Source organism: Aythya marila (assembly GCF_965140915.1).
Source record: "Aythya marila genome assembly, chromosome: 16".
Classification (NCBI taxonomy): domain Eukaryota; kingdom Metazoa; phylum Chordata; class Aves; order Anseriformes; family Anatidae; genus Aythya; species Aythya marila.
The window spans coordinates 4727143-4743200 of record NC_139057.1 but is presented as its reverse complement, the minus strand read 5'-3'; the positions used below and the strand labels follow the sequence as shown (position 1 = coordinate 4743200).

The following is a 16058-nucleotide window of genomic DNA, read 5'->3' as shown; positions in this document are numbered from 1 at the left end:
CTGGGGATAATTCCTTTCAAATGGATTATTTGGGTCATTGATATGCCAACCATGCTTAAAATATTCAGAGAAAATAGAAGGAAAACCATCTTTGGAGTAGGGGAGTGCTGTGCGCAGGAGCCCCTGCTGCCCTGTGGTACCAGGAACACGTACCTTGAGCGGAGGTCTTGAAAACGCTGTTCTAGGCACCAAAACCAGGGCTTGGCACAGTTCCAGGGGCGTGCAGAACAGAGAAGGGTCAGAAGCATTTGTGCCCAAGTTTTAATATCAAATGTCAGCTGAAATAGCTGCGGATCTGAGGTCATAGGGAGAAGGCCAAATTGGGAGAGAAGTCAATACTAAGTCAGTACTAACATTAGACTCCCAGTGACAAATGACTACACGCTCGGACTTGCTGTACTGGATTTATCAGACAGTTTCAGAAAGTGCATGCAACTGAGTGTACCGAGCACTGACGATACACTGCTTTAAGTACTGTACTTACAGTTGACTATTTGTATATTACTACTACTAGAAGCTGGAATTTATTTATTTTGTAAGATAAATTCAAATACATTTGAGACTAAAACATAAAAATAACACTAACTGTAAGATGAACCTCGTGGTATGGCGCTCAAAGTAAAAACAAAGCCAAAGTGTTAAAAAATCAGCTCAACAAAATAGTATTGATATTTATATTGTGGGATATTCAGATATCTTAAATACTTGTGAACTGTGGCATTGTGCAAACATACATGCAAAACACAGACTAAAATAAATTCACACTCTTCAAGTGATATGTTGAAATCAAAGAGTGCTATCTCTATCCTTTACTGCTCTCTGGTTAGTCTACACTGTGGATACCGTATTTATTTGCAGGTGATGCTTAATACTCTATTATAGCTGGGAATGTGAAAACAATGAAGGTGGTACTGCTAGTTCAGATTCACATCAGCAGCATAGGAAAAAAGAAAAAAAAGTATTAAAGACCAGATAATATAATACCATGTATTTCTAAAAGCACCCTCCTTTATGTATCTCTATGCATTATTTATAACACAATCTCTATATAATAAAACATGGCACTGAAATTCTTTAACAACATAAGCATTTCCATGTATTTAATACAATTTGCAATAATGTCTTCCCCCAAGCAACTTTGGCAATGTAATGTTATTACTGCTGATTTAAAAGTAACTGGTAATACATGTCTTTATTAATTATGTCTTCTGATTAAATACCTGTGTCTTGCTTTACAACAAACCTGGCAACAATTAATTCAAACTTGAACTATATCAAGTAAATGCTTGGCACTGAGGAAGATGCTTTCATGTAGAAGACAAATCAGGTGCTGTAAAGAAGGATGCTGTTACTCTATGTACATCTATTTTCAAGAAACTAGTGAGTGAAGAGAACATCATCTGAGCTGAGAAAAAGTGTAGCACTGAAAATTGGAAGAAGAAATGGAAGAAAGAATAACACAATTGTGAGGCACAAAATCAATTAAGAGGCATCCAGTACAATTTTGGGAAATGCTATCAGAAAAAAATACCCCTCTCTTCTTTTCCTTGAGGCCATATTAGAAACTTATCAGAGTAAGTGGCAGCGTGCCTTTTTCCAACATTAGATCTTAAGCCTGCAAGTGCCATATGCACAGATCTGAGGTTAAATGGCAGCAAATTCCATGTAAGAAGTGGCAGCACAGTCATTTTTCAAGCTATATAATCACTGTATTTTTTTTACATGGTTTTCATTTTTAGCAGTTCTTGAACCCACATTATTTTCCTAAACTATGTTGCTTTGTAAGCAACAACTCAGCTCTATGTTGTCCAAAGAGCAACTGCTAAAAAGAGCACCACTGACAGACATATAAACGGTGAAAAGCTTTTATTACAATCTCTTGTATTAAAATAGCCATAGTTCTATTACTGTTTTTATATGAATTAAGCACTGTACCATTTTACAACTTTCCACTTAAAAAAAATGACCTTTTGTGTAATGTATATACTTTATTGACATACTGTGTAATATACTTTTTTTCCGGACAAGACCATCAGGAAAAATAACCCCTTTTCATTTACATGAATTCCATGTTTGGTTTTCAAAAACAAAACATGCTTGAAAGAACCTTGAAACTGTGTACTGCTGGACATTCATTTATTGTATGACTATAATAAATACAGGCTTTTTGAAAGTGCATTACAGGACAATAACTCTAGTGAAGAATTCACTTTTACAAAATCCTCATGATAGGGCAAGCGCTCAGTTTGAACACAGTGCAAGCAGTCAAGTCGTCCTGAGAACTTAAGAAAGTTCGTAAGTTTGCTTTCATTGTAGGTGCATACCACTATTTAATGGCTTAATCCTTTTTCTTTTTTTTTTTTTTTTTTTTTTGTCAACTAGACTCATTTTGATGTTCACTACTGAATGTGACAGGAAAAAACGAGTGCAAATTTCATGTCATGTGGCAGGACTCAGTCCTCATGAGTGAATATTTAGCAGCTTACAAGCTCCCTACAGAAAAATGTTTTTCATATATTGAATTAATCCCAAGACCACGCTCAGTTCCATTACAAGCTAGGCTTGCTCAACTCAGCCAGTAATGACAGACAACTGAGTTAGTAACAGCTGCTGTCAGCTCTTCTCCACCAGTGCAAGACATACAGAGATTAAAAAAAACAAACTTGGAACAATACTTTAATATTCAAAATTTGCATTTGCAAATACCCTGAGAGGTTGCAGAAGGAAGACAATACAAGCCAAATTCACTTTGCTGAGACATTCAGTTCTCATTTCCCTGACACTGTGGTGTACATGACTTTAACCTTTAAACTGACAGTCTCAGCTTTACATAATCTCCCCCTGCTTGCAATAACACCAAGATTTTGACATTTGCTAGCATGAAAGATTCTCTCCCAGAAGATGACAACAGCATATTAATACCAGTAAGCCAAGTGTCACGCTGGGCTTCAGCAACATCCACTGTAAACTGCTGTTAAATAGCAGGCTCAGCAGAGAAGGAATTTAACTGTCTGCTGGGAGAGAATTCAGTTTTATTACTAATGGGAGAAATACAATAATTGGGGGGTGGAGGTGGGGGTGGAGGCAGAGTAGGGGAAGGGGAATAATAAATAGTGCCTTTTATTCAGCACATGTCCTTCTATGTGTACCTGTGTGTTCGTTTTCTTCTTAGCTGACAAACATGTAAGAACTCCACTTCTATGGACTTTTAGCAGTATTAAATAAACTTGAATGGAATTACTTAAGTAAGCAAGTTTCACCAATGTAAGGATAAGAATTTCAGGTCATGCCAATAAAGATTCCTCTGCAGTCATTGCAGGCATGTTTCACCTCACCTGACACCTGCAGACTCCAGTTGGCATCATTTGGCACGATCTGCACGAACACTGAGAATTTCATGTGGCAGGACTCACCCCGTGGTGTTCTCTGCGCACTCAGCAGAGCTGATGCAGTTTGGCACACCACAGCAACTCTGCTAACTCTACAGGCAACATCCCAACTGACTATACAGAAAGCCTGGGCTGACTAGTACAGATGCGCTATGTCCTGTGTTGCTGTACGTCATTCAGTCATATGAAGCCCACCACAGGAGGCATCAAATAGTGCCCCTTCTCATGGAGCTCTCATTTTTTTGTGGTATATGAGGAAGACCAGAGTTCTAGTTCCTTGTACTGATTGTCTACGACACAAGAGTTGCTGCCAGATTAATGGTCACTCTAACTCAGATGCAGAAAATATGCAGGTGGAATGAAAGCAGGCAGTACTCTTTCAATCCATGTAGCTGGCAATCATTGTACAGCCTCACCCTGATCTCAGAAGTGTTCTGCCTGCCTTAATGGATATGAAATACCCAATGGAGTAGTTGCGTTGATTGTTCAAATCAATTTCAATTTAAGCTTTTGACCTCTCAGTGCTCCAATACAAAATTAAAGCACCACTGGCATGCATTTTCTCTTAAAAGGAAAATGAAAGTACTTTTCTGCAAAACATTAATAAAGAAATGATGATTTTTACTGTTCCCTACCCACAGATAACCACTGGTAATTGACCACTATAGATACAAGTTAAAAACCCATCGTTATTGAAAGTAGGGACACTTACTGTAAGAACAATAATTAGAACTTGACTCTCAGGGGAAAGCCCTTGCAACCCCAACTGAATTCAAGTACTGACAAGTGCTTAGTACTGCTGAAAACAAGACATTAAAAGTACACCTTGTATTTCTGCTGCTATACTGAATACCTATGTAAGCTATATAAATCAAATGCATGATCTGTGGACATTTCACTTAGCTTAGAAATCAAAATTGCATGTAACCTGCCACTCCATTAACAGCAATTACTACCAGAATGTACCAAATTAGAGAAGAATGAAAATGAACATGGACTTGCAAATTCTATTAGTTTTTTAAAAATATGTCTCTTATCTACTAAGACAACAGCCAACGAAGCATGTTTAATCACCCTAGAAGGCTGACTAAATACCCTAAAACACGGAGAATAACCTCTAATTCAACAGGTTTTTTTTGAAATCAGTTTCAGAGCTGTACGCATTGGACTGCTGGTATGGAACAAACTATAAATATGCAATTCAAAACAAAGAACAAAATGCAAAATGCCTAAGTTCAAGTTAATTTGCATAGGGTTAGTTCTGTCCTGCTGCATTCCAACAGTCATTTCTCAATGGTTTCCAATAGGATTGAGTTTTCTCAGTACTCTGAAAGAGCTCCTCAGCAGCTCATAGAACCATCAGTTACGACTGGCTCCTTTGAAAGCCAAAGACATAATGGAACCGGGCAGCTTGTTCACTTCAAATCCTGGTTTTGCTAAATAGGTCACACAACGAAGTAACAACATGAAGCTGCCAGACACAAAAGTTTTCTTGGGGATTCCACACTTCCAGAATTACTCAGTGGACATTCTAGACTGATATATGGCTGCGTGCTGATTACATCTGTGATTTTAAAAATAACTTGTGATTTTGATGAATAAGCAGCAATCTAAAATAAGATGCCTGAATACACTGCATGATTTTCATAGTATAGCTCTTCTGAAAAGCAGCGTTTCTAATACTTCCAGCCAGGCAGTTTTGAAAATTTAGGCTATATATATAAACTTTGCATGAAGTGCTGCATATGTAGGCAAAAAAACAATGGGAAATCTTTTACTTACTAGATATGCCTGTCACCAAACCTGTTGCCAATCTGAAGCCACACTAATTCCTCACAGTAAAAGTAGCAGAGTAGGAAGCATCTGTTGGGTAGATGGTACATGAGTGTTGCTGTGCTTTCCCTCCTGTAGAAGGGAATCTGTGAACACATGTAAATATAATTTTTACTGATAAATAAAAACATCACTTTACTTTGGAGTTCCTGCTTGGAGTTGCAAGGAGTTCCAATGCAGTCTTGGAGTTCAGCTGGTTTATAACCAGAAGTAGCTGATAAGAGCATTCAGAAAGTACTGCTGCAATGACATTGGGATGCTGGGGAACAACCAGCTGGGATTCCAGCACACTGTTCCAATGAGCTGCTTACAGATCCATGTATTAGCTTTTCTTTCACCTTTCATATTTGCTTCATTTTGAGTATAAGATCAGTAGCATTCTTACAGTGCTTTGAGATCTACAAGTGTAATTGTAACACGAGTGCAAAATTCCTCTAGTTTCCCTTAGTAAGAACGGTTGCACAAGGGAAGAACAATTCCTGTACCACCACCTGGAGGAGAAACCTCCTGGTATGTCATGTGGAAAAGACAAGAACTTCCTCAGGAAGACCTGCCTTCATATACTCCGGTAACAATCGCAACAGGGGAGATAAGAAAAGGCACTTCTTTTTTTCCTAAACAAACAAACAAAAAAAAAAAACGGGCTGATTGGACATTTTCCTGTAGGTTTTGCTCATTTTGTTAATTCTGAACCCCAAAACTAATGGAATTATTTAACATGGTTAACAGTCTTAATTAAAAATAAAGTATATAAATACAAGTACTTCCCTACAGTGTCTGCCATGCAAATTATGCATAACTGGAACAATGCCCAGACTTGGTGAGATAATACAAACAGAATTAGAAACAAAAATTGAGTAAAGCCACACTGACCACTTAAAAAAACAGTACAAAATAGTAAAACGGATCTGTTAGAAATATTCTATGAAATCTAGAATATGACTAGCAACATGAAGCGTCCTGTTTTGATCTCTGCAAAATATCCTGGCAGCATCCCTTTGAATTGCATTGGTTCACACACAAGAGATCACACAGGCTTTCAGCAGATGTAACTCTACACATTTTGGCCCTTTATACTCTCTGAGAGGTTTAGAACAGTTTGTACAGGTTGTTGGCTACCTGCCTGTCCTGAAACACTGCCACCACATTCAGTAGGTTTCAAAGAGGGGACTGTTGCCACAGGAGCACAGAGAGGGCCACTGAAACTCGCAAAGCTGCTCCGCAGCCACTTCCTTTCATTCAGATGAAGTGGATCCAGCTCTCCTCACATTCTCTAGGCATCTTGAGGGGGTGAGTCCGGCAAGTCAGACTGTAGTTTTTGCCCCTGTTGTTATCCCAATACTCCTGCCCGTTGACTTGGTACCTTGCTGCAAACTGGACTACTGAAGACAGCTGGAGAAGGAAAGGAGGCACGGGGAGAAAGAATGTGAAAACATCAACCTGACCCTGCCCATTTTTCTCAGGGATGCTACTGTGCCAATGAGCAGCCACTTCATGGAGGCTCTTCCACTGGTTGAAGGTGTACCGCACAGACACCTGCTTCTCAAAAGCAACATTGCAAACTTGGATGGTGCCGCTGAGCCCCAGATCTGAACTGGTGACTCGTTCAAGACACACCTGCTGCTCCTGAAGTCGGGCAGAGAAATCCATGCAGTCTGCAGGCTGCTGGAAGTCAGGGACTAAGCACTGCATGGTGAACTCCACGTCCAGGCTGCTGTACCAGAGGTCTGAGTTTATGGACAGCCTGGAAAGGACATGCAAAGGGATGGATGGATCCTCCCCAGTCTGGAAGACTTTCACTTCGGTGAGCTCCAAGCCCAGAGCATCAGCAAACCTCACCCTGTTCATACGGCTCTGGCACCTGGGAACTTGGCATTGCACCGCTGCTCGCTTCCTCCTTTCAGGTGTTGTAGGCAACGATCTCGCCCGGCGGCGTATGATGGGCCGTAACGCTGGGTCGCAGGTGCTGGAAGCGCTGCTCTGAAGCTGGTTTGTCTGAGGTCCCCCCTTGGCTGAGGCACCGCTCAGCACAGACGTGCTGCTGCTGGTACGCGCTGCCAGGGGCTGCTGCTGCCCTCGTGCCGCTGCTCCCTCCGCCCGCAGCATGTTCTGGTAGAGATCGGACAGGTAGCTGGGGTTCCTCCGAGGGCCTCGCACCTCCATCCTGAGCTGATGGTATCAGCACCGAGCGCTGTCTCCCCGGAGCACGCACCCTGTGGTAACAGCCAGGCGGCGAGGGCAGAGACCTGGAACCTGTCGCGGCGGCTGGAAGCAAACCAGGGGCTGGCACCTCACGGGGAACACCCGGGCCCTGCGGCCGCTTCGCTCGGGGCTGGCGGAGCGGCTCTTCAGGCCGGCAGGAGCCCTGGGGGTCCCGCTCAGCCCGTCCCGGGGGCCCCGCAGCCCCCACCGGCGGTGCCGGGGCCCGGGGCCGATTCCCAGTTCCCGGTTCCCGGTTCCCCGGCCCGGCCCCGCCCTCCCGGGGCCGCCTGCGCGGAGCCCCCGGCCCTGCCCCGCCCGCCCCGCCCATGGCCGCCCCGCGCACGCGCAGTGCCCGCCCGCAGCCGCCGGGGGATGGCGGGGCCGCGGCAGGTACCGGGACGGGGCGGGAAGGGGGGAGGGAGGGGGGGGAGAGGGCGGTTCAGTCAGGGCCCGGCCGCTCCTGGCCGTGCTGGGGCTGCGGGCAGTGCCCGGGGCGGAGCGGGGCTGTGGGCAGCAGCCGTTAAATGGGGCCGTCGGAGGGGATCGGGGCCACGGGAGGGCGGTGTTGGGGCGCGGAGGGCTGCGGGGTGCGGGAGGGAGCCGCTGAGACCGGCGGCCGGGAGGGAGAGCAGGGACGGGGGATGGCGGAACGGCGGTGGGTGAGGTAACGCACACAGACCGTGTACATACACATTATGTACATCTGCATCGTGTACAAATACGTCGTGTACATCTACATCATGTACATCTAGATCGTGTACATATAAACAGAAATCCTATAAACACAAACCATATAAAAACAAACCACATACATACACATCGAATACATATAAACACAAAGCGCAGCGCAGCCAAGCTGTGGGTGGGTGAGGAGAGGTATTTTGGTGCAAGTCAGCTGTTCCCCTTCCGAAATCTGTGTCTGTGCAGCCCTCGGAGGGGACTGCGGTGTCTGGAAGAGAAAGGACCCCTGCATACGCTGCTGGGAGCATTTTTGGTAGCAGTTTATGAGTGCTGGGAGATGTGCTTTTGAATAAGGAAAATATTAAGCATTTGATACAAAATCCACATATATGAACGTACCATGAGCGCGTTTCCTGGCTCAGAAAAGGACAACTCCGCATGCACAGGATGCGGGAGGCTGATCAGCTGTTCGTGTTAAATGGAGAGCAGCGACACCCACCACCATTTGGCTGGTACTTGGCTGCAGTCAGCACGCGTAAGGCCCTGCAGGAAGAACAAAACGAAGAGCATGCTGTAGTATGAAAAGCAGCTCTCCTAACGCCGCTGTACTTCAAAACATTTCTCTGTATCTTTACAAACCACGTTTCCAGGACAGGCTTGAACACGGTGTGGTTGGCCTGGCATCCCCTCGGTACTGACTGCAGAAGCCTTGGGGTGACAGCACTGGGCTGGTGGCTGCAGCAGCAAAGTGTGTGTCGATTCTGGCTGGCAGTGCCCCCCAGCATTGCTGCGTTATCAGTGCATTGCATTGCAGCATTAATTGCCAACCTGCGCCTGGCGGGTATGCCGTGCTGCTCCCCTACTCTGCTCGCCTCTCGGTACCCAGGGGGATGACTGCTGGGCACGGATCAACACTAGGAAGAGGAATAATGCAGGAATAATACGCAAGCACCCAGGGAGGGGATGGCGCTTTCCAGTGCCATTTGGTAGCTGCTTATTGATTGTTGTACTGCTTTAAAAATAAATCGCATTGGGAGGAATTGCATGTGTTCGTTTATCGCATTTCTAGGACATGGTGATGATTGCATCTGATAGGCTGTGTCGTATGGACCTAAGACTGGAGTCATTTGAAGATTATGTACAAATAAAGGTGCAGATACCATTTTAAAAGAGTAATAATGGGACCAGGCATTCAAGAACATCCTTTATTACTGCACAGAAAGACACAGAAAAAGGAAATCCAAATCAATGAAAACCACAAAGGAATGGTAAAGTAAGGAAATTATTTTCTCTCTTTCTAGTTATAGAAATCTCTACTGTAGAAGAGTTAATAAGCGCATGACTGTACTGTTCAGATTCTCATCTCCCTCTCTGATTCACACCACCACAAATGATCGTGCAGTAGGACCATGCAGGTCACAAAATGACAGAGGTGTCTGTGTCACTGGAGGCACCAGACTCATTTTCATTCTGCTACAAGCTCTTGAATTGATGAATTAAAGGTGTTTTTTTTTGTTGTTGTTCTTGTTGTTTTGTTTTGTTTTTTGTTTTTGAACAAAACGAAAATGCAACTATATTGACTTAAAAACTGTGAACAAGATGTCTTGCCTGACATTAAATAAACTGTGGTCAATCTAAATTAGATGGGGGAGTATAATTTTCCTATTCCTGTTCTAAGATGACATTTTAAAACTTTCTTTTGTAAAATTAGTAATGTTTCTTGTTTGTAGAACAAACACTGTTCTCTGGTTCTTAAACAACACACTGATATAATGATGCTGTGTGCCTACACTGATATATCTGATTTGAAGTAAAATACATATGTTAGTTTTAAGCTGTCCAGATTGGTAATGCCATTTCTTTTGCTTGCATATGATTTTTTTTCCTACTAATATTTGTACAACTCCAGTATAAAACAAACTGATGAATCTTTTTGTGCTGCTGTTGTGAATTAGTTTGTAGTAATATCATAATAGATTGTATGCTCCCTGCCCACTTCCACTCATTAACATTATAGGAATAATCCTTTAAATTTTAAGACTATGCAAATGAGAAAGGCAAGCAAGATTTGGTTGTGGTGGCCTTCATATTGTACTTTGTAATTAATTTGGTAAAGTGCATTAGAACCATCAGTTCCAGGTATCATATACAGTAGTAATTAAATACACAATCGCTAATATTTACTATTTATTATCCCCAAAGTAACTTTGGGATCCTCTTATAGAAGGCTTTATACGGGGGCTAAGTTCTGTTATCGTATCATTCAATTATGCATTTTGCTATAATAGCGTAAAAAGTATAGTAGTATAGTAATACTATAAAAACCAAAAAGTTAGCATAGCATAGTTCCAGTGAATATTAAGAATAGTTGCAATCAACTCTCTAAAACTTAATGGTACTGTAAACTTTTATTGTATTTATATTCTGATGATGATAGGTTGCTATTTGTGTGTCATACTCAGTTTAATCCTTGCTATTTGCAGTAATGGAAAAAGCCATCCAAACACCAAAGGACTAAAGAAACCAGTTTCTCATGTGAAACTGACTCCTGGAACATTAGGGAAAAATGTATCAAGTGCCAGTGAAAAGGTAAATCAAACCAGTTCTATGTTTATAGAAAAAAGGGTACCTAGTTTATGTCAGCTTTTAATAGTAACATCACATATTTTCATATCTTTTCAGACTTCCCATGATACTCAATATGGCAACCAACCAAGTACTTTTAAGAAGGGAAGAAACCAACTGGATGACATTGCTCAGTCAAAACGGTAATTCTGTGCTAAGATCATCTGTTCAATTTAATCAAGCAGGTATTTAAATGTTTGTGATAAAATCATGGCTTCATTTTGTTGCCTTTAACTTCCCTAGACTCAGAATTCAGAATTTCTGTGGATAATGAACGTACGTAGTCAATATGGAAACTTAACTATACTGCCTTAATAGGTTCTCAGGCAAATTCAGAATAAATAAAACAATAAAAAAATAGTAGTAGGTAGCATTCTTTCTGCCGTCAAATATTAATTTTACCTCATTACTAAATTTCCATGCCATTTGTAGTTTAATTTGTGTAGATCTAGGTCCTTGAAGGAGGTGGCAAGAACTTTGTAACCTGTTGTTCCAAAGACATCAATCATTCTAACAGGATATGATCTTTGTTTTTTTAAGGATCACGAGTGTTTGCACATCACTTCCTAGAGTACAAGGATCAAAGAAGAGTCTCCCAGAAGCAAGGCAAAGTGAATCTTTAGTGCACAGGATCCCTCCTGCCATAAAAGGCAGCACACAAGGTAGCTTCTGTAAGGTTAAAGACGTGCCAGTACAACATTTTTATTGCAGTAAAAAAGAAGAATTTGAAAAGAATCGTGAAGAATATGTTGCTGAAGCTGGTCCATGCTCCTCTAAATGTCAAGGAGCATCTGCAGGTGAAATGTTTCTTGATTTTCAATCGGTACAAATTATTAAAGAAGATGCCGAAGATGATAGTGCCAGTGATCTCTCTGATTCAGAAAGGATTCCCATTCCTCCATCTCCCTGCACACCACCAGAACTCATACTCAGAGCTGAGGAAATTGATCCAGGTTGTTTGGAGCATGTGCCTGATACAGGTTTTAAGGAATCAGAATATTACTACCCAGACTTCCTGCCACCCCCTTTCAACTCATGGGACTTGAAGCAACTGGCCATCTTTGTTAATGTAGAGGGTAAATCTGAGTTTCGACCAAAGCCAACAGGATTTCTGGAGAAATACATTGATCGCCTTCTGCAGCTGGAATGGCTGCAAATGCAGACTGTACAGAACGAGAAGGTAAAGGCAGCCAAAGCCAGACCACAGACTGCTCCCAGTGCCATACGTACCCTAAAAAGCCCTGGCAAATGCAAAGCATTGTTAAGCCCATTGCCTAGCAAGCAATTGGCTCCCCAGGAAAGTGTTACAAAGCTCCCTACATGCTATTCAGGTCACAGGGGAGATTTATACTGTGAAGAAAGTCGACAGTTCTGTTCACATCCAGGTCACTTGAAACTATCTGAGAGAATAGGATATGCAATGTCTTCTCAGAGACAATCTGGTGAAGTAAGAAGTGAACTGAAAAAAACAACTGCAAAGCAACAGCTTCTCAATATTCAGCCACCTGAGAACAAATCTAAAATTCAAAATGTTGGTAACATCAGACCCCCTAAGCAAGCATCAGTATACCATGGTTCAGCTGCTCCCATGAAAGGTGTAAAAACATATGCATGTACAAACCCAAAGAAAAATGGCAATGCTAACAATTACATTCCTTCTAAAAAACCAACAGGGGACAGGAAAATTAAAACAAATGGCACGAAGCAAACATCGCACAAATTAAAATGAAGAATGATTTTTAAATGTTAGAAAAAATGTAAATGTTAAAAACAACATCTTTTTTGATGTTTTTTGACTGCTAGAAAGCATTTGGCCAATGCAGAAGGGTCATGTTTCCTTCATCGCAAGATCCTGAAAAAACATGTTCTCAATGCATGGTTCTAAGTCAGCACTGTTCTTTTCAATACATTTGATCTTAAGCCAGCAAGGCCAGCAGGAAATCTTTTCCCTGAAGGCATGTCTTCCATCAGTCTTTCCTCAAAAGTATTTATAATTGCTCAATGAAGATAACACGAGCAGAATATGAAAGTTTAGAGATGTACAATATGTCCTATTTGCACCAGCTGAACTCCATTGAAATCCATTGTGTTTCCTCTGCTTACCTTGGTGTATTTGAGAGAATAGGAGCTGTGCTCTTTTTCTGTAACAGATGTGCTATTTTGAGACAGGTTTGATGGTGTTCTGTTTTCTGATGGAAAAAGGGCTCAATTGTTTTTATAAAATAATGGAGTAACCTATCTATACAAAGTCAAACTCTTAATTCTTCATAGAAGATGATAAATTGAGTTTTTTGATGAGTTCTATTTTTATTTATTTTTTGCTAGGAAGAAGAATGGAAATAAAGTATTGAAATATTTTAATGCAGAAAGGATTATTTTAAAGACAAACAATTACTAGGGAGCAGACAGCTTCTGTAGTGGCAGATTAAGAAAAAGGAATACATATTTTTATACCCAGAAACCTTCACTGTATTTATATACAGTATTCCTTCAAGTTAACTTTGTAAACCTTGATGTTTTTTGTCATTTAGAAGAAATGACCAAATTTCAAACCGCACATGGATATCAATAACTAATGCAAAATAATAATATTACTAGATATTCTGTGGTCTAATGTCCGGAACTCATAAACTCTCAAAACATAGAAAATAGACTCTTACGGGATGAATTTGAAAGCTATTTTAAGGTCTGTCAAAGATGTATTTTGATACAAAAGATACCTATTTTCAGTTACTGAGATGACTATTCCATGGTCCAGTCTACTTCACTTAGCTTGGCTTCTTATTTCAGGGTTTAGTGATGTGGCGTGGGGAAATACCCTACAGAAAGAAATTGTACAATTTTTTAATGCAGGGTCCTGTCCTTGGACTCTATTTTGAATTGTGTCTGTGAGATCCAAGAGAATGTGAAAAATAATTCAGTGGATATTCAAGTGTCAGTTCAGCTGTTAGCTGGGGACACAATCCTGTTAAAATGAAGTTCTAGAAAATGTTTTGAACTTTCATTTTAAAATGAAATACTTCCTGAGCACCATTAGCTTCATCCTCAGCCACCTGTCACAGCGAACTGTTTATGAGAAGTGAGCTGAGGTCTGATGGACCAAATTTTAGAAGTGGATCCTTCCCATTGTGATATCAAATGAGAAAGTAGCAAATGCTAAAGAATATATTTATGTACATAGTTGAATTGCACTTCTCTGGTTGATCTCATGTTGGTTTTAAGATGCTTAGCTGTTTCTATTCATTCATTGTGCCTACCAGATCTTCAGCTTTGTAAAATTTCAACGCATGGATTTATATATAGTTTAAAATGAGAGAACATTAATAAATATAGTAATAAATGAGATTATTTTACAGTACATAAAAACAATGCTCAGGAATAGTGTGAGAAATATTTTTAGTGGCTTTTTCCTAGTCTACTGGAGACCAAATGTGAAATTTTAAATTGATAAAGGAAACAAATTTAATGTACAGTATATTTACATATTCAGTATTTGTTAGGATACAGTTAAAATAAATTGTAGTTGCTTGTATGTTGTGCTCTATGCAATTAAAGTGGAACTTAATCTGACATGCTCAGTGATCAAGTAAATTGGCTGTGTTGGAGGTGTGGTGAAACTTACAGGATGGCATTCAAATACCAGCAACTGCACAGCACTGGCACATTTCATCCTTTTGTTTTGTTCCAGACTCATTGTGTATTTCAGCTTTTTTAGATGAAAGGATCTTGCATCCACTGCTGGAATTTCAGGCTTTGGCCAAATTCTCCAAGCCTTCATTAGTCAAGTTTTCCTGATTCGCATTAAGAGTAGTGAAAGTAAGACTGCTCTTACTATATAATAAGCGCTGTTCTACTGCATGATTTTAGTACCCTGTTTTGGCACACTACTATAGGCACCAAAAGCAAGGTGAGCAGGATCAAGTCAATAATCAGAATGGCATTTTTTAAAAACAAATTCTCTTAGATGCAGTAATTAATTCAGCATGTTATTATGACACTGAATATTAGTGTATGCTAAATTTTTATCTGAAATGTGGCTCTATATTGGTGCTTTCCTAGATTACATGGAGAGCATGTAGACATACGCATTTTGCATGATCACCTCTTAAAGAATAAATAAATAAGTGGTGTTTCAGTCAGCTTTGACTAGAGCAAAGGCGATTGGCACTGAGAATTTTTTTTCTCACAGACCCAGGAATTAGTAAGTATTGTTTTAATGTAGCACTTGTGGTCTAATGCACTTTAATCTGTTGTTGGAGACTTTTTAAGAAGTTTAATAGGCAGAGATGGTGATGGCACTGAAAACAAGTCTGGATACTTGTTCATCACTAAGCTCTGGCTGTGATCAGGACAAGTAAGTTTGTCTCACATGATAATCACATGATTCTGATTCTAATTTTTGTTCATTCATTTGATACTTTTGAAATTGCTTTCTTTCAAAAACTGTTCTTACTGTGAGCAGACCTGCAAGTGTTGGATTTTATCTGGAAGCAGTTTTGCTCCTATTTTACTTGTCTGTGTTCTGGGCCTATAGATGAAAAGAGCTGCTTTTATGAAGAGGACTATGGTTTATCTTTCCTTCATTTTCTATTGATGGGTATTTTCTTTAAAAACACTTCTGAATATAACAGAAAAGTTTATTCCATCAAGTACATTACATTCAGAATTTAAATAATTCCACAGCACAGTTTGGGTGGTTATTTATATTTTTTCACTCTATATAGCAATATTATCCTATATTCACATGTATCTAAGTGTAGCACTGAAGATGCTGAAGAGCAAGTTTACTGTAATTTGAGCTATTTAAATGGAATGATTTTTTTTCTATGTAATTTTAGTGTTCTGTAGTACTACCTACAAAACTGATACACTCAGGTTGCATTTTAAATAGCCAGATCCTACTTCAGTTATACCAATATATATAAACTTTGAACAACTGCTGTTCTTAATGAAAAAATAATTTCTCATAAAAAAAATAATTAAACAGGCCACTGTCTGGAGCCCAGCTTTTGATGTTGGCAATCATTTGTTCTTATTTATTTGAAGATTCTGTGGATATTTTTGCTGGTAATTTCATTGGAAAGTGATCTTGTAATTCAAAGTTACTGTGTATTTATTATATTAAAAGTGAAATGCTGCTTACTTGTTTCTTAGTTGTATTCTTTTCATCATCCACAAGATGGCACTTTTGAATTTTCTTTTAAAACATTACTACGACAAAGGCTCTTAGCTCAGTGATATCTCAGCTGTATTGCTGCTGATGGCCAAGCTACCTGGCTAAAAGATACATGATTATTTCTGCTCCACATGGCAGTCACTTCTGTAATG

At 40.3% G+C, this 16058-nt stretch overlaps 2 protein-coding genes across 3 annotated transcripts; one reads left to right on the top strand and one right to left on the bottom strand.

Annotated features, from left to right (window-relative positions):
* Nucleotides 1-153: 153 nt before the first annotated feature.
* On the bottom strand, nt 154-7697 carry PPP1R3D (protein phosphatase 1 regulatory subunit 3D). The gene is made up of 2 exons (XM_082773658.1): nt 5172-7697; nt 154-295 (listed from the first exon to the last, which is right to left on the bottom strand). Exon 1 carries the CDS (start codon nt 7383-7385, stop codon nt 6462-6464), a length of 924 nt encoding a protein of 307 aa, XP_082629784.1. The 5' UTR covers nt 7386-7697; the 3' UTR covers nt 154-295; nt 5172-6461.
* Nucleotides 7698-9178: 1481 nt separating this feature from the next.
* FAM217B (family with sequence similarity 217 member B) lies at nt 9179-15856 on the top strand. 2 transcript variants are annotated; one of them, XM_082773123.1, is made up of 4 exons: nt 9179-9378; nt 10589-10694; nt 10788-10873; nt 11271-15856. In XM_082773123.1, exons 1-4 carry the CDS (start codon nt 9284-9286, stop codon nt 12457-12459), a joined length of 1476 nt encoding a protein of 491 aa, XP_082629249.1. In that variant the 5' UTR covers nt 9179-9283; the 3' UTR covers nt 12460-15856. The 2 variants fall into 2 exon arrangements, with proteins under 2 accessions (XP_082629249.1, XP_082629250.1); XM_082773124.1 differs by having other exon boundaries at nt 9216-9373.
* Nucleotides 15857-16058: the final 202 nt, after the last annotated feature.